Here is a 21,173-nt window from a genome sequence, read left to right on the forward strand (position 1 = left end):
GCTGTTGAGGCTCCAGCAGAGAAATAAAACTGGAGAATGAAACAGTGAGCAGGCAGTTGCAGCCCCACTGGGGGACTGGACACAGATTCTGGACTCCGCACCAAGCCAACACACAACCTGATGCCTCTCGCTTTCATCATATTTCCCACAATCCAGCTGTACACGGTGCTGGCTCCCGTCCCCCCTACTGTCCTGCACATACAGAGTATATAACTGAAAGTGTACATGCTTTCTTTGCATAAACAGACGTGCGCCGTGACGTAACTGTCATCACAGAAACATTAAGCTCCAGTGTGTAAACAGGCTTTCACGTCCACAGCAGCAGAGCAGAACTTTTCTCTCTCTCTCTCTCTCTCTCTCTCTCCCTCACACACACACACACACACACACACACACACACACACACACGCTTAATGCCCTTCTATGACTCACTGCACTACTCCAGCTGTAAAATGTCATGACCATTTATGTGCACAAAGTCCAAACGCTCTCCTGCGGTGGTTCAGTGCAGCTCATTTGAGCCCACAGAGAGGCTGCGCTCACATTTAAAGAGCTTCTTGTTTCTCCACTTATCACAGAACAAACGTCGACGTTCACGCTCATTAATTCACAGACGCTCCATAACTTGAAGTCATGCTTTAAGTTTCAAAACAACACACACCATGCAGAAAGGTTCTTGTTGAAGTATTCACTGGATGCTTGTTGTATTTGAAACATAACCACATACATGTTTTAAAGAACTTCAGGCAGATTGTTTTTATTTTTTAGCTTTAAAGGCAGCATTTTGGACAACAGCATTTATTGTAATGGTGAAAAATGTTGATCAGTGTTTCTCAGATCTCAAAGTGAGGTCTTGAAATGTCTTGTTTTACTCACAGCTCAAAGATATTTAGTTTACTGTCATAAAGGAGCAAAGAAACCAGAAAATAATCACATTTAAAAAGCTGAAATCTGAGAATTCTGACTTTTTTTCTTACAAAATAACTTAAACTCATTAATTGATTGTCAAAATAGTTGGTGATTAATTTAATAATGGATTAATGAGTGATTATTCAGATTAAATCAGAAAATAAGAATCAACTCAAAATGATTAATCAGCTATCAAAATATTTGGCAATTCATTTGATAATCAGTTAATAATCAATTAATCATTGCAGCTGTAATACTGATACTAATCATCATAATTTGATGCAAAAAAATAAAGATGTGACGTAACAAGATGTGAAAAGATTCAGAAATAACAAGTGAAATTGTTTCTGCATTCAGCTGCACTTTCATCAGATTTAGTGAACTGAGCCCAAACTTCTGAACATTTTGCCCCAGGTGTTAATGCAACATTAAAAATATTGATCGCAGTATCGGCTCAGCTCTGATGATTTCTACACTTCTTACAGATTTTAATACAGAAAAGCAGAAATAAAAGTTTTTTTAAAAATCATGAAAATGGTTGTGCATCTTTCATAATTAATTTTCAGTGAATATAAATGTGACTTTCTTATCTGAGGTGCACGATATTCATCCGTCTGACTCTTTACAGCGCATGAAAATCTGTGTTTACTCAGACTTGTCATGCAGGATTCCCTCGTGGAATCGTTTTAGATGCCTGTTTATTGTTGACTTGTGTGTTTATTATTTTCTACGTCATGTTTTGTGGTGGTGTGTGCGCCTGTGACCTTGGAATGATACTGTAGGAGAACTCTGCTGATTTTACACATCACAGTCTGTTTATGGGTTTCAAGGAGCACTACAGCGCTGAAAATGTATAATAGAGCTTTTTCATGGCCCTATTGGTATGAAAAGCTGCAGAAGGGCAAACACAGGTGTTGGGAGAAGTTGGCCTTCAAATCTTTCTGCCAGAAAAGGCTTTCTCACACATGATTAATGGTCTATTTTAACCCAAACCGTGATCTTTTTCTCAGTCTAACCTAAAGTGACCAGATGTCCCCATTTTCTAGGTTCAGTCCCTGTTTTTTCCAGGCTGGTGCTAAAATCAGACTGCACAGTGAAATTATATTTTTTACGTGTCCAGAAAGACCAGCTGCTCAAAGCAACATTAGCTGCTACTTATTTAACACACCAGAATCTCCAGAACTGTTTGTGGCTGAGTTGCATTGTGGGTAATGTAGAGGACAAACAGAGGAATGTGTGGAATTAAACAGTTGATCTGCTGGAGAACTATTTTGAGATCTACTTTCTGTCATGTACCAACTCTCTAATTAAAATAAAAAAAACTAAACGCCTAAAAATGGCAACATTTGCCACGACACTTAAAGCTCACATTGGTAAATATAAGAGTTTTATAGCATTTTTAAGTGTTTTAAATCACTCCAAAATGTTCGTATTGTCACAAAATAATACTTTATTGCATCCTCAAGACAGATTTAATAATTACTAGTATACTGGGTACCATTTTTTGTGCTGGCCGAGTTTCAGTACTGATACTAAAATTATTCTTTTTGTGTTTTTTTGAGAACTTACTGAGAAATGTAAACAGACTTGTCTATAGAACTCTTTTTCTATGCACTTTAAGGTTTTCAAATCTTTTCCTACATAAAATATTGTCTGAATTTGGAAAACATATTTAATAAAACAGTATGGATCGAACCAAGCACCCAGCCAAGGTTATTATTATGTTGTTGTTTTTTTTTATTTGTTTTGGTACTACAGCTGCGACAGACTATTATTTTCCCTTAACTGATTTGCTGTTGTGTCTTTAAAATGTATGCAAATAGAGATGTATTTAAATGGCTTGTTTTAGTCAACCAACAGTCCAAAACCCAAATAAATTAAATTTACAACACTATAAAAATGATATTTGAGAAGCTACAACCAGAGAATGGATCGAGTGTTTGCTTTTTTGTTGATTTACTAAACACTTAAGGTTACATCTGTAGTCGGAACCAAAGATTTTAGCTTTGATGTTCAGCGTTATGCACAAGCAGGGACATGACGCATTTGATATAAAGGATAAAAAGAAACACATTTTCAAATAAATTCACATGAAAAACATAAAAAAATGAAGCATTTCAAATTGGATACCCTTTTATTTTCATCAGTATTTCAGCAGCTTTGACAGACAAAATACAACTTATTACTTTGTGTCTTTTCTACCTCCACAGGGTTTCAGTTTCCCAGAGACGGGAGGAGGAGGAAGAGGAGGGCTGTGATGAAAGGAGGAAAAACATGGATGAAAAAGAAAACTCTTCACATACAATCAGGTTAAAATCCTACTTCTGACATTGTTTTCCTGTTTGAGCAGAGAACTAGCTGTGTTTCACGTGTTCTACAGGAACCAGAACAACTTTTTTTCATTATTTTATAGACAGAAACTGAAATGAACTGGGCCGGTTATGACAGTTGCATACATAGGCTGATGGATGTCCTTGAATCCACTGTTGACCGTAAAGTGAGAGCAAAGATTCAAACTGTCCTTTTATAGTCTTTTGTGCTGTGCCAAAGCATGTGCTGTAGAAAAAAAGTCAGTCTCCTTTTAGTCATTTTAAACATCTACACAGGGCGGGTTTCCCCTGAAGTCGTCACGCAGGCATGAAGAGTGGAACAGCAGCAGATATGTTCAACGCTTGTCCATGAAAAAAATTACACATGGCAGATTAGAAATTTACATAAAGACACGCACGCACACACGTACAAACCCCAATTCCAAAAAAGTTGGGACGTTGTGTAAAACATCAAATTTGCAAAAAGTTTTCTACTTATTTTCAGTTGAATACAATTCAAACAAGATATTTAATGTTAAAACTGATGAATGTTTTTTGGAAATATACACTTGTTCTGAATTTAATGGCTGCAACATGTTCCAAAAAAAAGTTAGGACAGGAGCATTTTTACCACTGTGATACGTCAGTTTTTCTTTTAACAACACTCAGTCAGTGTTTGGGAACTGAGGACGCTCACTGTTTAAGTTTTTAAAGTGAAATTCTTTTCTGTTTGATGTAGGACTTCAGGTGGTCACCGTCTCTTGTATTTTGTGCTTCATAATGCACCACACATATTCAGTGGGAGACAGGTCTGGACTGCAGACTTTACGGTTTTCCAAAGTGTTCCTGAGCCCATGTAGAATACAATACAAATAATCGGTTTTGAATGCAGTTTTGAATGCAGTGCTGCCTGAGGGGTCAAAGGTCACAGACATTCAGTGTTGGTTTTTAGCCTTGCTCCTTACTTGCAGAGATTTCTCTGGATTCTCTGAATCGTTTAATGATATTATGAATTGTAGATGGTAAAATCTCCAAATTCCTTGTAATTGTGATTTTAGAAATATTCTAAAACTGTTGGACTTTTTGCCCTCACAGTTTTTCACAAAGTGTTGAACCTCACCCCATCCTTGTTTGTGAACGACTGAGCTTTTTGAGGATACTGTCACCTGTTAGTAATTAACCTGTTCACCCGTTGAATGCTCCAAACAGGTGAAAGTTTTTCAGTCTTTTGTTGCTCCTGTCCCAACTTTGTTTTGGACACATGTTGCAGGTATCAAATTCAGAATGAGTGCATATTTACAAAAAAAAAAAAAAATCAGTGTGAACATTAAATATCTCGTCTTTGTACTGTTTTCAAATGAATATAGATTGAAAATTATTTGCAAATCATTGCACTGTGTTTTGCACAGCATCCCAACTTTTTTGGAACTGGTGTTTGTTTTCAGGCAGCTTTGATGTGCCTTTATGTTCTCACTCTTTTTTTTTTCAGAGGGGGAGCACACAGGACACTTTTCTAAGTCTCTCTATCCACTCGTCTTGTTCTCTCACAGTTCTAATTGTATTTACAGTGCCTCCGTTTTAAAAGTGCTGCACATGTTAAGTAGCTATTTACACATAGAAAAATAGGAAGGGGCAAGGAGGGGTAGATACAGACATTATTTGTGGGGCATTTTGCTGACAAAGCCGTGGTGGAACTGACATATAAACTCATCCTCTACTTGTAATGAAATGCTTGTTCTGGCTGAGACAAACAAACACACACACACATTCAACTGAAACACTGCATAACCATTCAAAGTTCTGAAGAAAATAGTCATGTGTTCACATTCTTATACAATATACACTGTACACACTCCCGAGGACGAGCGAGAGTGATTTGTCTCGTCCCCTTTGAATATGAAAGCACTGAATTATAATTTCAGTGCAGTGCAAAATATTTTTTGAGACATTCTTCTGAAGATGCGACATTCAGTTCTCCTTCATATCTACAGGATTGAATGAAGCTCCACTAAGATTAGCTGTGATTTTTCTTTTGTTTTAACTTACACAACAGGAATAGTGTGGGAAGGGTTTTGTGTAGGCACAACCATGGATATAGATCTTCATCCTCTTTTCTTTCTCACACACACACACACACACACACACACACACACACACACACAGAAACACACACACACACACACTTAGTCCCACTAAATGTCATTTCTTCCCTTCCAACTCTCTGAGCCTCCACAGTCCAACGTGGAGAACATAAAACAGACAACAAGCGTGTAAAAAGTGTATTTTTTGAGTCTTCACGCAGACTCTGCATTGCTTTATGAAGGAATTATTTTGAAGTCTAAAGTCACGTGGCGGCTCACTCAACAAATAAGCGCATAAAAGGGAGCCGTTTTAGTCGAGGAATCGCCTTTTTCCCTTTACTTGTTGATGTTGCCTTTAATTAAGCTGCTGACCCTCGACCTTCAGTCCTCCTGACTGCAGACCGGTGAGGGCTGAGGGACCTGACAGGCTGAGAGTCGGGTCTAGCTGGTGTTGACTTTAAGGTTCTTCATGCGGTGCAGCAGCGAGTCCTTCTCCATCTGAGCCTCAGCCAGCGCCATCTTGGCTCGGGACAGCTCCACTTTCAGACATTCGTTTTCCTCCATCAGCATCTGTAAAATAAAACAACGAAGAAGGACCACAAGACGGCGTCAGTGTGTGTTTACCTTGTTTCAGTGATTAGTTGTCTGGTTGAAGATGTTACGCCGCTACCTACCACTAGGTGGTGGGCGTTAAATGTCCAGATGTAAACCAGTGAAGTGGAAAGTGGGACAAAGATGACATCACGTAAGACCAGCATGGTTTAGCATTAGTATTTTGATCTGAAAAATTATAATAAGGTTGTATGTAGGATGTGTCAGAATAAAATGCTATTTAACACGTGGATGTTAACCTGCGAGGAGAGCAGGCTGCTGGTGCTAACAGTACCAAAAACTTAAGGTACAATCATACTGCGGAAAAATCTCATGATACGATATTTATAAAATAAAAATGACAACTTGAATAAATGTCTTTCATTAAATAATAAATCTGATGTGTACAGCATTTTTGTTTCCTACAAAATTTGTTTCTCCTCTAAACTTTTTGTGCTTCTGCTTTTCTTCTTCAATAACATAAAACAAAAGTATCAAGTCTTGACCAAAGTACGTGCAAAAAAATTGGCACAAACGTTGCAGTAGTCAGAAGCAGTCCTTTTGTAAAGAACTGACATACAAAACAAGGACAAGAAACAGTTCATGTCACACCTCCATCCTGTCCACATTTTTTCCAGTTGACTCTTTATTAAGTTATCAGACCAGATGTCAAGTAAACATCTGGTCTCCTCCTGTCCCCATCTGATGATAGTCTGTCCTGGTTCAGTGAGGTTGTAATTTTGGTCCAGATCAAACTAAAAAAAAAGTCTGAATTTCACAACCAAATGAGGTAGGTGTGAAAACACTCTTAAGGTGCTTTCACACCTACCTCATTTATTCCAGACTTCCCAGTTTAAAATATAGGTGTGAAACCTCCCCCGAACCAGGGCCTGAACCAAACAGCCAAAGCTTAGCCAAGCTGATCTTGGTCCAATCAAACTGAACCGTGCTTAAGTTCGTTTATAGAGTGAAAAGACTGGAGGAGGATGAAAAGGAAGGGAATTGAACTGACGACAACAGGATGTAGGTCAAGGTGAACTTGATTTGGACTTTTAGGTGTGAAAGCACTGTTAGTCGACCAAACCTAACTAAAACTGAGCTGTAAAGGTGGCAGAAACGAAAATGATAATCTGAATCATTTTTATGAAAATCATATGTAATGATACCGACAAAAAATGGGGATCCCACCTGCGGCCGTGATCGACCGGAAAATGCTCATATCTTGAAAGGAAATGACACACCACCTGTTTAATCCTTAAGATCAGAGGACTCGTTGGTCTCAAACAGGATTATACAACTATTCTCTTTCACTGTTCCATCTGAAAATGTTAATTCTGCATAAATTGATAAATATCCCTCCCACTGTAACTGAAATTGAGGCCAAGCAGGGAACTGGAATAGCTTGAAAACCAGAATCTGGCGCTCCATCCAAAATGATCAGTAAGACAAAAATGTCTTTCTTGTTAAGCAGTTTATGTTTGTAGGAGGAAAACACACAAAGAAGAGAAAAATATGTGGTGGGACTGAAGGGACTTCTTTCCTTCATCTTCCAGATTGTCTGCAGGTGTTTGTTTGAGCCTGTGTACTTCTACTCCTTTTCATGTGCGTCTCACCTTTTCTCTAGTGGACGGCGGGGGGCTGCTGGGCGGGGCTTGGGTCTGTGTTGCCTTTGGTACCCCGCAGACACCGCCCACCACCTCAGGGACCGGACTCAGAGCGCCGTCAATCAAGGCGCCCTCTTTCCTGGGTTTGGACTCGGCTGCCGTGTCCACTGTGAGGAAGAACAGAGACAAACAGAAGGGAATTTGGAGGTGTGGATGTACCGCGGAGCATGGACTTAAAAGCATTTAACAGGACGTGTTATATAACCGCAGTGAATCAGCGCTCAAGTGGAGGTGGGAATATCTGGCAGATGAGAATGTGTGCGTGCGTTCGTCACCTCCTATAGAGAAGGAGCCGTCGTCTCTCCTGTGGATGATGAGGCTGTCCACGTGCAGCGTGATCGGTGACGGCTCGGAGTCGGAGGGGTTGTCCCGGGGACCGTCGTCCTGCACAAAAAAGGCGGCACATGTTGAGTGTGCGTGGGATAAATTATCCGCATCAAGGTTTCAACATCAGCTCCACAGAGTAAACCTACTCACCCGTGAAGGAACCCAAGAGAGAAGGCAGAAAAGGCCTTTCTATGTCATTAAACATTCAGTTCAAATCCAAATTCCAATTAGGCCGCAGTTCAAAATATTTAACTTGGTTAGAGAAGCTGCTGCGCTGTACAGCAGTGACTTATGGGATCTATTACAGCAACACGATTGGAAAAACTAGGACAAATATCCTGCTGAAATCTTGCAGGTAAACAAGTTCTGCAACAGTAACCTCAGGATAAAACAAAAACTTCTAAACTGAACAAAAGGAGCTGGAATCACTTTGACTGGGCTGCACCAACAAAGACCAATTTAATCGAAGATTAGTTCTAATCAGAGTTTAGCAGAACTAGGATTATGAGTAAATCCAGATTTAAAATTAAGCAGAGCGCTGTTGCACAATTAAAAACAAATCTCTGCTGTCAGTGAATCTCTTGAAGATGTGCGGTTGTGGTATCCTGTTCAAATGATTTTTTTTTATTTTTTTTTATTTTGGTTTTAATTATTTATTTTAGAACAGCAGTTTATATTACAGGCATACATGGAGGCAAAGGCTGTATCATTTCCTTTGCTGTCCACAGAAAAGTGCACACAAGAGCAATGACAAATATGCCTGACGGACACTGGACAGGAGAGAAAAATAAATGAATAAAACAATCGCGGTTAAGTAAAACAACATTACAGGGTAATTTTTTCAGTAACTCTATAAAATCAGGTCTTAATGGATAGATTTATGATAGATTTATAGATTTGACCCATTTGGTCCAGTTAATAATGAACATTTTAAGGCAGAGAAAAAAGTAATATTTTCCATAACATAAATGTAATTTCCTGTATCTATCCACTCCTGTATTTTGGAGGGTTCATGAAGTAACCAACGCCTTGTGAGTGCTTTTCTACAAGCAGATATCAAAATACCAAACATATATTCATCAGGACACCTTTCCTGAAAGAGCAGGTATTTTAAACTTCCTCAGGTGTAAGTTTACAGTTCATACTGGATCACAGTTTAAAGTGTTGGTGCAACAGTCATAAGATTGAGAGTAAAACCTAAACTGAGGTTGCTGGTGTAACCCAGCCTGTATGTTTTATAACTGAAGGGGAAACTCACCTTTAAGTTGATGTGTGTGTCCCTGACGCTGATCTCCATGGGCAGCACCTGCGGCGCAGAGTCGTCCTCCAGGAAGAGGGCCAGGTTACGCATTGTGGACATCAGGAAGCTGGCTTGGTATCCGTGGAGACGCAGCTGCAGGAAGCCGTTGCGCTCGGCCAGCGGGGAGTGAGCGGCGGCGCAGGGTCCGCTCTCCAGGCGAGCGCGCACCTCCGGACTGTGGGCGCCCCCGACGGACGCGGAGCTGTTCTCGCCGCCGGCTGTGAGGGAGGAGATGAAGAAGGCTGCGGTTAGCGTTAGCTTTAGCTTCAGTGTCTGTGGAGAGCACGTAGAGATGATTCAGCTGAAATACACTCACACCTGACATTAAAATACACCCGGTATGAGAGAGGCTTTCTCCATCCTTCGACAATTATTACAATTTACACACTTTGAATCTGACAGTGAGCTCCTCTTTCTTGACTAATCCACTTTCATCCAGTTTGATATTTAATGTGCCATTTGGCTGAAACTGAACGTGAAATGAGAAGTGAAATTTCCAGGCTCTAATCCCGTGTTCCCGTGTTAATTGTTCAGTAATCGCTTGATATTAGAGCTGGACTGATAAATCAGACAGTACAAAATATCAGACAATATTAGATTATAACAGATGTATCAGTATTGTGTATAATATTGTGTATGTCTACCGATTTTTAAGTTTTACACCATAAAATTCTCATTTTTAGTGAAAAACACACCAAAATGATTATGGAGTGATTTTGGAGGAATTGTACCAAACACAAACGTCTCCTGATGTGACGGCCGGGACGTTTCTGCTGCACAACAAAATACTGAGCCTCCTGCAATTTGAAAATGGCAGAGGACAGACATGCCAACATTTGAAGAAATTTATAAAGTTGTCATAGTAATGTCGGTACCATCACCGCGTACCTTGGTTACAATAAGGGCTGCACGATACGGTAAAAAAGTCATATTGCAGTTTTTTGACTGAAATTGCCATTAGTGGGAATGATCATTTCTGCATTGCAATTTTAATTTTTTACCAAAACAAACAATAAACTATTAAAATTGTGACGATGTGACATCTGTTGGGATCAAACAAGTTTGCTTTCATGTGAAGAACAAGATTTTTATGTCACGTGTTATTTTTTTAAAACACTTGGCCATAATTAAATTGCATTAATATTGCGATTAACTGTGCAGCCCTAGTTACATTTTTTCCTCTTTTACTGTATTTGTTTTGTTATAGGATGTTTTAAGTAAAAATTTTTCTGTTTCGTCATATTACAGAAGCTACAGATGTTTTTACAGCTGTCACTGTGACTTTAAAGTGTTTAATGCATTACCACACTGATTTTATGTCACTTTGCTCACTCAGGGTGCATGTTAAGGTCAGGTTTAAACGAGGGTGAAGTAAGAGGCGGAATGAAGGAAAAGACAGTATATGAGGAAGAGGAGCAGGAGAGAAAGTTGGAAGAAAAAGCAAAGTGGGCTGAAAAAGAAAAAGAGACGCAGGAAGGAATTAAGAAAAAGGTGGGCTGAAGGAGACTCGAGGTTCTATATGATCCCACGGGCTCCTCGCTGCAGTGATGTTTAATTATTTCCGAGGACTAGGGATTAGAGGCTTCGCTGGAAACTCCCACCAAAGTATCGAGGACTCAAAGAGAAGTTTTAACCACTGAAACATTTTTTTCCCTTCCTTTTATGAATTAAGACACCCTACAAAACGAAGCCGACTTTCACCCCTGAATGACCTAAATTTGACTCGAAATGTGATGTTTACTGAAAAGAGGAGATACAGGAGGAGAAAAGGTGAGGACGGAGAGAAAGAAGACAAACAAACTGATGAAAGTGGAGGTTGACAGGTTAAACCCACGGCTTTACACACAAATTCATCTGGCAAGCAGACACACACAGGCATGAGAGACACCACGAGTTGCAATAAAGACACTCAGCAAGGCATGAAAATGGCCACTTCAAGAAATCCTTTCATTACGACAGCGAAAAGAGCGTCACGTCCCTTTAATGCGCTCTTTTGGAGTAAAGTCAAGAGAGGGTTAATACCATAAAGCACCAAAACATTCACACACAATTCTGTCAGCTTCTCTCAGGTTAAATGACATTCTCCCTCAATCCTGGGCAGCTAAGGTCGAAGCAAACGGAAAGAGGAGAGGAAAAAGAAGAAGAAGAGGAGAAGGGTGTGGGTGAGGAGAAAGAAGGAGGCAGCCAGCAGCCAAGGACTGAGTGACTGTGATAAGACAGGGACGGGAGAGAAAAGATGGCCTAGAGAGGACAGGGGAGGGAGATGAAGGGAAGAAAAGGTGGAGAGGGGTGGGTTAAATGACAGAGGATTAGTAGGAAGATGGAGTAGGAGCTCGAGGGAAGAGTGAGGAGGAAAGGTGGAGGATGAAAAAAGGAGGAGGAGGAGGAGAGGTAGCGAGGGGTAAAGCTGGCGTTTCTCTCATTGCCTGAATCACTGGACTGAAACTGCAAAGTCTGCTGCTGCAGTGGAGAGATGAAGGAGGGAGGGAGGGGGGACAGACAGACAGAGAGAGGGCAAATTAGACGGAGAGGAGAACAGGGAGATCAGGGGTTAACACCAGCCTGCACAAATAGTTGGAGTTAATTCGGATCTGACACACGCACACGTTCAAGTATCTGGGCCTAATGTTGCACATAATGGGAGCACCCACTCCATTACTGTCAAATTTAACCTCACACACACTCTCTCACACACACTGGAGGAAAAGAGATCTCAATGTCACGCAAACACCCACTGCTGCAGTCAAACTAACATGCGATCACTTCTATCTATTGTGCATCTGCAGCGCATGCCGTCGAGCAACAGTCCAGAGTCTGGAAATGAGATTTGACAGGGGACAAACTGGAAGAAAACACACACGCACGCGCACACACACAGGTGGGAAACCGACCGACACGCTGAGGCAAGCATGCACGTTAGGTTACAGATGGCGAATTAACACACAGCAGTTACCTTGGCTGCTTTGAGCAGGTATTGGTACTGAACACACCATACCTGTGGGGAGTTATGGCAGGGTAAATAAAAGGAGGGGGTGACTGTGTTAGTGTTTAAGTGTGTGTGTCTGTGTGTGTGTGTGTACACTTGAAATAACGGTCAACCTACTGTAAGACATCCAGGGATTGAGGCAGTCCTGTTCTTTCTTTGATTCAAAATTAAAGGGATAATTTGGATAATGTGAAGTTAAGTAATGCTGCTGTGGACAAGGTCAGCAGCATAATGTCTTAAAACAAGGTTCACCTAAAAAATCATTATCAGTTTAACTGTACACTGCATTTAGAATATTTTCACTTCTTTACCTTGCCGTCAGACAACCTTTTCCAACAAGAATCAGCCGTTAAATGAGCCAAATATCGCTCTCTCTCCATCAACCAAACTCCACTGGCAAAATTAGTCATTTTACCTCACAGAATACATGAGTTGCTGGTCTACCTCTGACTCGACGTGTCAGTTTGTTTGTGTTATTGTGTGACTTCTGTGACTCCGGACTATCCTTTTAAAACACAGAGGGCACACAATAACCCAAACAAACTAACAGACTGAGGCAGCAGTAACCCAGAAATTGCTGTGTTCTGCAAGTTAAAAATTGCTGATTTCACCTATGGAGTTTGGTTGCTTTGAAGAGAACACTATTCGGCTTCTAACAGTGGTTTTCCGTCAGATAAGGGCAGTCTGATGGCAAGTAAAGCTGTGAAAATATTCTAAATATATTGTACACTTTAAATGATATTGATTGCTTTAGATGGGCCTTTTTTTTAAGTTGCTAAAATACATTCTGTGTCCATGCATGTCCCAACCGCCATCTGCTGTAGCTAAACACTGACTATGGATGAGTAGCTCATACTAATCTACTTCAAATAATCAAAACTATCCCTTTAAAGTGCTGATCATTTTCTCAATTAACCCAATGATCAAAACATCCTCGAGTCCGATGTGATGTCATCCAGTGTCTTGCTTCGTCCAACCAAACAAACAAACCCAAAAATATGTATAATTTATCAAGAATGCTCACATCTGAGAACTTGGAACCAACAAATGTTCGGCATTTTTGCATGAAAACTGATTGACCGATAGTCAGAATAGTTGGCAGTTAGTTTTCACACGAATACTGTCGAGTGGTTAACGGGTTATTGTCTCTATAGCTGCAATGCTTAATCGGTTAGTTGACAACTATTCAGTTACTCATCGGCTATTTTTGATCATCAAATAATTAGCCTTTTGAGAAAAAATGTCAACATTTTCTGATTTCAGCTTCTTAAATGTGAGTATGTTCTTTGGGTTGTGGACAAAAGAAAACATTTGAGGACGTCACCTTAGGCTTTTGGAAATACTGACCAACTGTTTTCACCATTTTCTGACATTTTATTGACCAAACAACTTTCAAATCTACAAATCGATTAACAGAGAAAGTAATCAAAAGATTCAACAACAATGAAAATAATCATTAGTTGCAGCTCAGATACTCAGCATTTTTACAATGATCAGAATTTTTTTAAAATGCACTATTTTGGCTCTCATGCAGGCGCTTCTGTCTGTCTGTAGTCGCACTCAATGTCCTGACCGCAGCACTATCTGACCGTTGATTAGGCTACTTTACATACTGCTGGAGAGCTTAATCTGTAATAATACATCATAATTATCCATTGTAGTTGATTTATATTTTGATTAATTTATTAATGTACAGTGTTTGTCTCCAAAATGTAGTGGAGTGCAAGTATAAAGTACCAGAAAATGGTTATTCTAAAAAGGATTTTAACTTGTACTGCAAGTTCCAAATGTGGGTTTATCAGTAATCAAGGAGTGATCACTAATAATTGGAATCAGCCCTGGAAAAAAAAAATGTATCTGTCAATCTCTAACTCTGTCTACCAGCTTTTTGCTCCTGTTGCTGTCAGCTTTGTGTGAAACAGGAACATCCTGATGCTGCTGTCAGTCTCTTCATCTGTGTGTCTTGTGTTAAAATGTGAACAAGCAAAATACAAGGACAGGAGGGCAGGAGGGGGGGCAGATATGGATCATCCTGGCGGTTTAAACCCAACAACACAGGTTCAAGTCTGTTCTAGGACCTTTATCACACACGCATCCTCTGCCTGTCCACATGTTTCCTCTCACTCTCTACTGTCAAATAAGGCAAAAACCCCCCATTAAAGATCATCTAAAAATAATCTAAAAGAAAAAAAAAGTTGGTCATGTGATTACCTTTACTCTAAACCCACACACACACAGTACAGTCATTCCCTTCCTGTTCTTTCTTGTTTCGTTGCTGCCCTACTTGAGTGATTAAAATCTTGACAAATGCAACTCCACTTTCATCTTCAGCATTAGTTTGGACCGAAGAAAACAGGCTGCAGCCTACTTCGACAGAAGTCTATTTTGGTGGATTTTGGTTTATGTAATCAACCAACTCGCAATTTAAAAACAGGAGCAGCAGTTTGTTTTTCACTTCAGTGTCTTGTAGTTCACTAAAAAAAAAACAAACTCTGAGATATCCTGATTAGGGCTGCACAATTAATAGAAATTTTGTGTGTTTCCTGTGTTCACTGTGTGTGTGTATGTGTGTATGTGTGTGTGTGTGTGTGTGTGTGTGTGTGTGTGTGTGTGTGTGTGTGTGTGTGTGTGTGTGTGTGTGAAATGCTACATAAACGCACCAAATTCAGTGCATGAAAAATATTTGATTACACACACACTCTGGCATCATTTTTACTTAATTGGACAAGATTTTTCATTTTGCTTTATAGAAGGGCACAAACTTGGACCTTTCTTTTAACTATTCTTCTAAATTTGTGTTAAATACAACACATATCATCTGCAATGTTTCACTGACCTTTAAATGTAAGCCTAAATGACAAATCATACAGAAAATGCCTGTTGTAAGAGCTTGAATAAAAAGCTCCACATCATGAAGCATGTCACACGTATTCTTACCCAGGCTGCGGTTGCTGAGGTACTGCCTGAGGCTGACGTTGCCCAGCTGGCTGGGCGTCACCTGGCCGACCTCCAGAGCCACGGCCGTGCTCTCGCCCACCGCCTCCATGCTCACACACACCGACTGCACCTTCAACACCAGCACGGACACCTGGAGGGGAGGAACGCACAAAAACAGTCAGGAAAATCATGGTCAGAATCATGAACTGTGCTGTCTGGAAGGGTTTCTATATTTCAAAATACACATCCTCAACATTTGTCTTTACTGCATGTGAATTTCTGACTTAAGTATTTTACACACAATATGTTTAGACCAGTATAACAAGTTTTTAGGTCATGCAAAGATTTTTCTTCGCAGCAAAAGGCATTACTGTGTCTACCAATTTTTATTTTACTTAACCAGACGCTTTTTTACTTCTAAACTTTCTTCCAGAGTTTTGGTGTCTTACTATATCTTTGGTGGGATCGTCGGTGCTCTGGGAGGTAGCGCTGACGGTGTCGGGGGACACGCCTCCTTCCTGCTCCTGACCAGTCGCTGCCTCGGCGGGGTTCTCAGCGGCGCTCTCAGTGGCGCTCTGCTCGCTGATGGCGTCCTTGAAGCCTGAGATGGACACATCATCTGCACCGTACATAAAAACATATACAAATATTACTTACACAGAAGATAGACACATCTGACTTTACCTTTTGTACACTGTCAGGCTTTATCAAGATATGTTGGGAGTAAAGAAGCTTCCACTGCAACACTGAACAGAATCAGAACAATGCTGCCACCTTCTGGTCAACACAGCTTCCTACCAGTACGTGTGCATAAATCACATCTTTAGAAAATTCATAATCCCTGAAGGGGAAAAAGTATTTTTTGAAATGTAATGTTACATGTCAAAATACCACTTTGTTGTCTGACAATATTCCAACACTGCACTTGTATTTTGAACGCTTGTATGTGCATGACATGCTGAGGTTGTTTACACCTAGTATTAACATGTGTCCTGGGTGATCTCTCACAAGTGGAAAACTCTCTGGGCCACATTGAAGGACTGTCTACACAGTTGATGTCTTTTAAGTGCATCATTTTGCATCAGTCAGTGCCAGTCCCTCATCCTGTCCTCTTCTGATGGGATTCACTGCCTGCAGGTACCTCTGACAGGAGAGGAGGGGCTGCTTTGTCTGAAGCAGCAGTAAGTGTACGAGAATTTACAAAAAAATTACAATATGTGGCAAACTAAGCTGATCTGTTAGACTGAACACTGACAGATTTAGTTTTACCTTGTTTGTAACATTTTGCTTTTAGCAGATCTAGCGTGTAAAACATAGTAGATGGATGAGACTGTGGACAGAGCACCTTGAATTATCATATATACATGTTTATGCTCGTTGAACAAGTGTACTGATAAAGTATGGACTTTTTACTCATAAAGCTTTCCTTTTTTATTCACTTACTTATTCTAAGAATACTTTTAGGACCTTGTGGACACCCTGGTAATGCCAATTATGTGTTTGGGCTCCCTCATCTGCCAAGATAAGCAGCAGATGTTTGTGAAGACACTAGTAAACGCACATAACACAGTCTGCTGCAGCAACGCTGACCATCTGAAGTGTTTCAACATTTAGCAGCTGTTTGAACAGACTGTTTCGACTGCTTGTAGCATTAACACAAAATTAATGAAAGAAGATGACATTTTATTGATGATTTAACTCGTCAAGTTTTACAAACAGCAACCAGAAATAATGAAAAGTATGAAAAAACATCATTATAATGAATTGCTGTAGCGCTGTAGAGATGTCCCGACCTACAAATCTTGTTCTCCAGATGTAAAGAAATATGTTTGGAGTCCAACAAATGTCACATCATCATCATATTAATTTTTTTCATTGAAAATGAAAATTGTGACACAAAAATAATCATTCCTCCTAATCATGAATTATATCACAATCATAATATCTATCAAAATAATCACACTATTATTTTTGTACCATACTGTGCAGCCGTATTACCTAATATAGGCTACTGTCACCCACAGACAGTCTCAAAACATCCTTAAAAATGTGCACAACTTAGCGAGAAACTTTCTGAACTTTGTGAAACCCTGTCTACTACTGATGCTAAATTATTTGGGATTTTATTCAAATTTGGCAACTGACATACATTAAGTTATTTCTTTCCGAGATCTGTTCACACATACGCCTTACAATGCTGCCAGGTGAGAACATACGTCCTCAGAGCTGTCCACCTGTGATCATATCTCCCAGGGCGCATGTTAATACCAGGTGTAAACAGACTAAATAAAGTAAGGCATCTAACTTTAGATAAATAAAGGTTATTACTGCAGATTTGTGTGTAAGAATGCATTAATGTTTGCTCCACCTCTCTCCAGCAGACTGTACGTGTCTCCATCCTCCATCAGGTAGCTGTCTATGGAGATGTTGTCCAGTGACTGCAGGGACGGGCTCTTCTTCATGTTCTTGTAGGACACGGAGAAACTGGACTGGGAGCGGTCCCGCATCAATCGACCACTACAACACAGAAGACAAGGAGTCACGTGGAGAAGAGTGTGTGAGAGACAGATCATTTAAAGGGACAGTTCACCCTAAAATCAACCTGTCGGGTTATTCATCCATCTAGATTATTTTGGTGTGAGTTGCAGAGTTTTGGACATATCAGTCACAGAGATGTCTGCCTTCTCTCGACTATAATGCAACTAGATGGCACTCAGCTTGTGGTGCTCAAAGCGCCAAAAAACCCATATGAAAACGTCTCTTTCCAGAAAGTATGACTCAGTAACTCAAGATAATCCACAGACCTTGTTGGGAACAGTTTCATGTTGACACCATTTTCTTTTTACAGGGTTTAAATTTAGGACTTTTAAATATAACAAGGCTATAAGACGACAACAGATAAAGTAAATGAGACACATGATGAGAAGAAGACAGCACTGTGAGAGAAGGTGGGACTATGTGAGCACTGCAGCAGTCACATCAAGCTGCTTTCAGAGAGAGGAGAGACCAAGAAGGTGCAGCTGGTGCAGGAGTATCAATACAGCCAAAAAATCAGTACTGAAACCATCTAAAATATTCTGTATCAATACTTTTTACAACACTATTGTGACAGCACAGGATTTGTCCTCAGCTGAGTGGCTTCCTCTTGTCCATGATAAATAGATGCACGCCTACCTCTGGGCAGTGAAACGGTTGGCGGGTATGGTTTGGTAAAACAAAAATAATTCCAACACGAAACTGCTCACAACAAGGTCTGTGGATTATCTTGAGCAACCGGCTCACAACTTCTGGGAAGAAACATCGGCGCTGAGTTTCTCAGATGCATCTGAGCGGCACAAGCTGAGTGCTATTTAGTCTCATCATATTTGAAAGAAGGTAGACATCTCTTGATGATGATAGCTCCAAAACTCAGTAACTCACACCAAGATAAGATAGAAATATGTATTTTTGATTTTGGGTTGAACTGTCCCTTTAAATCACATCTTTCTGTATAGTTTTAAATCTGCTTTAGAAGACACTGTCCATACATGCCATTGATTTGTGACTGACTGATTCAAAGGAACCAGAAAAGAGGATAAAAAAAAGTGCTTTTATTTCACCACATCTGATAGGAACTGTGTTCTTATACCGAGACCACTGCGCTCTCAGAGAGCTGACAGGGCTCACTCGACAAGTCATGAATTAAATATGGCTTCATTCCTTTGTGTGGTGCTGTTTAAGGTCATGTAAGAATCAAGCGTGCTATCCTCCCAAGCGCCGGAGACGATCTAAAGAAACATCACAAGGGACAAAATCAAAGTGGCTCCCCAAAAGCCTGAGAACACAAGGCTGAGAAAAGAAAAGGAACAAACAAGGGGCTTCATTTTTCATCTCGCGTCAACAGGTCGACACCAATCACGACTCATTTAACACACACAGACGAGGACCAGCGCGTCATGCACTCATGCAGATGCATGCCCACAGGGGATTCACACACACACATTTGCACTGATTTGTTTTCCATCTAAGGATCACAACAACACGGACACACACACGTACACATACACACATACACCCATTAATACAGCTAGTCACAGATCCAGAGCCTTACATGTTGGACATGGAATAAAGGGAGGTGGATCTGCTGGAGTTTGAGGAGCTGAGGAGATCAGAAACCACAGACAAACTTCCTTTCCTTGGTAGAGAGAAAACACACACACACACACAAACTCGCATGGGTCAAAGCGAAAGTCAGGAGGCAGAAAAGGAAGTAAGTGAGTTTGAAAAAATGACAAGAATAAGATGAGCGGACAGACAGTAGATGAGGACATATTGGACAAACGAACATTGATAATGTGAGACGACTGAAGACTCATACTGACAAACAGACTGATGAGGGAGTTCAACACACAGCTCTTGTGTTCAGGAACAGACAGATTAAATTAAAGAGAAAGACTCAATCATTAGTGAAGTATAGGAGGGATTCAATTATTAAATCTAAAGACCATAACATATGATTACTTGAATTATACATGAGCTTTTAAGGGCTCATCGATTCCATCAGTTAGTTAGGGTTAAAAATTATTATTTGTTCAGTCTATATAATGTCAGAAATAGTGAAAAATGACAGAGCTGGAACAGTCAACCTGCAGACAATTCAATGGCAACATTTTTTTTTATCATTGCATTTGTTTAATTAAGCAAAAACACTAAATATTTGCTGGTTCCAGCTTCCAAAATAAGAGGATTTGCTGCTTTCATCCATTTTTATGCCAAGTGAACATCCTTGGGTTGATCAGACAAAACAAGACTTTCAGATTTAAGATAATCTTGAGCTGTAAAACATGTAATGAAATTCTTCTGACTAATTAATCGATTTGTGGAAAATTATAAAGCTGGACATCCACAACAAGAACAAGGCCATACTGCAACTGCCATATATACAATATTATATATAATAATATTACAATTTATTGTGCAGCCCTAACTCCTGAAACAAACCACGTGTGCGACAAACACAAACCCGCACTAAGAAATTGGCAGTTGCTGGTTGTTGGGCTGACAGTGCCAACTGGAAAATGTCAACGTAATGCTCATAACGGAGTTGTTTGTTTTGTTTGACAAACAGTCCAAAACCCAAATGGATTAAATTTACCATCATTTAAAAACAGAGAAAAGCAGCAAATCATTGCATTAGTACGGATGTTTACCATTGCTTAAAGAAGAAAATAAATCAGCTTGAAAGGTGCTGAAAGCAAAATAAATGCCTAAATCTGTTGACGGCTTTGTGTTCAGGACTGACTAAATAAACTAACAGCCATTCTGTGTGATGAAGTGACTACCTGGATATTGACTGAGGCATCTTGGTGGCTGCAGCAGAGTCTTTGTCGCTCCAGTCTTTGCTGCTGAGCGGGTCAGACAGGGTGTCAGTCGTCTGAGGTTTTGAGTCCAGTCCAGCTCCCACGTCTTCACCTCCAGCCAACCCGTCCACCACCGCGTCGCCCCCTTCCTCTGAACTCCACCTCCCAGAGTTCTTAGCTGAAGTCCTCTCCTCCAGTGAGGCTTTGTGATTTGAGTCACGACGAGTGGTTGAAGAGGAGCTGGGGATGAGGGGGGCGGGACCCTCCGAGCCTTCGCCACATAACAGCTGGTCTACAGTGCACGCCCCTTTAGCCACTCCCCCTTCAGATCCGGACCCGGCTCCTTCGCTGCCCCTCTCCGCCCCCTCTCCTGCATCGCTCCCGGGCTCCAGAGTTCCTCGGCTCTCCGAGGGGGAGAGCACAGACCCCAGAGGAGATCCCGAACCCTCGGGCTGGGGGACGGGCTTCAAGAGTAGGGAGACCTCTGCGCTCTTCAGCAGGAGGCCCAGGCAGACGGTGAAGGGCTGGTGGTCTGAGGTATGCTGGGAAGGATCTTTGCGGTCTTTCTTGGAGCCCATCTCCTCCAGGTCCTGCTGTAGTGTCTGCTGCAGTGCTTTCATGCTGCGCTGGAGAAGCATCAGGAACACATACTGACGGTGGCTCACCTGATACACAGAACAGAGAGGTTATTACAACATACACAGAACAGAGAGGTTATTACAACATCCAT

The 21,173-nt window shown here is 40.7% G+C and overlaps 1 protein-coding gene across 1 annotated transcript in view; it reads right to left on the reverse strand.

Annotated features, from left to right (window-relative positions):
• Positions 1 to 5,364: 5,364 nt before the first annotated feature.
• The window catches only part of bltp3b (bridge-like lipid transfer protein family member 3B), a 42,691-nt gene continuing 26,882 nt past the window's right edge, over positions 5,365 to 21,173 (reverse strand). Inside the window, exons 16-25 of the mRNA XM_084710698.1 lie at positions 20,426 to 21,108; positions 19,195 to 19,278; positions 17,473 to 17,621; positions 15,554 to 15,723; positions 15,105 to 15,255; positions 12,135 to 12,176; positions 9,140 to 9,399; positions 7,830 to 7,938; positions 7,504 to 7,661; positions 5,365 to 5,869 (exon numbers count right to left, since the gene is read on the reverse strand). Of these exons, the coding sequence (XP_084566824.1) occupies positions 5,741 to 5,869; positions 7,504 to 7,661; positions 7,830 to 7,938; positions 9,140 to 9,399; positions 12,135 to 12,176; positions 15,105 to 15,255; positions 15,554 to 15,723; positions 17,473 to 17,621; positions 19,195 to 19,278; positions 20,426 to 21,108 (1,935 nt within the window). The 3' untranslated portion in view covers positions 5,365 to 5,740. The remainder of the gene's footprint in view (positions 5,870 to 7,503; positions 7,662 to 7,829; positions 7,939 to 9,139; positions 9,400 to 12,134; positions 12,177 to 15,104; positions 15,256 to 15,553; positions 15,724 to 17,472; positions 17,622 to 19,194; positions 19,279 to 20,425; positions 21,109 to 21,173) is intronic.

Source organism: Lutjanus erythropterus, chromosome 22, assembly GCF_056507025.1.
Source record: "Lutjanus erythropterus isolate fLutEry1 chromosome 22, fLutEry1.hap2, whole genome shotgun sequence".
Lineage (NCBI taxonomy): Eukaryota > Metazoa > Chordata > Actinopteri > Lutjaniformes > Lutjanidae > Lutjanus > Lutjanus erythropterus.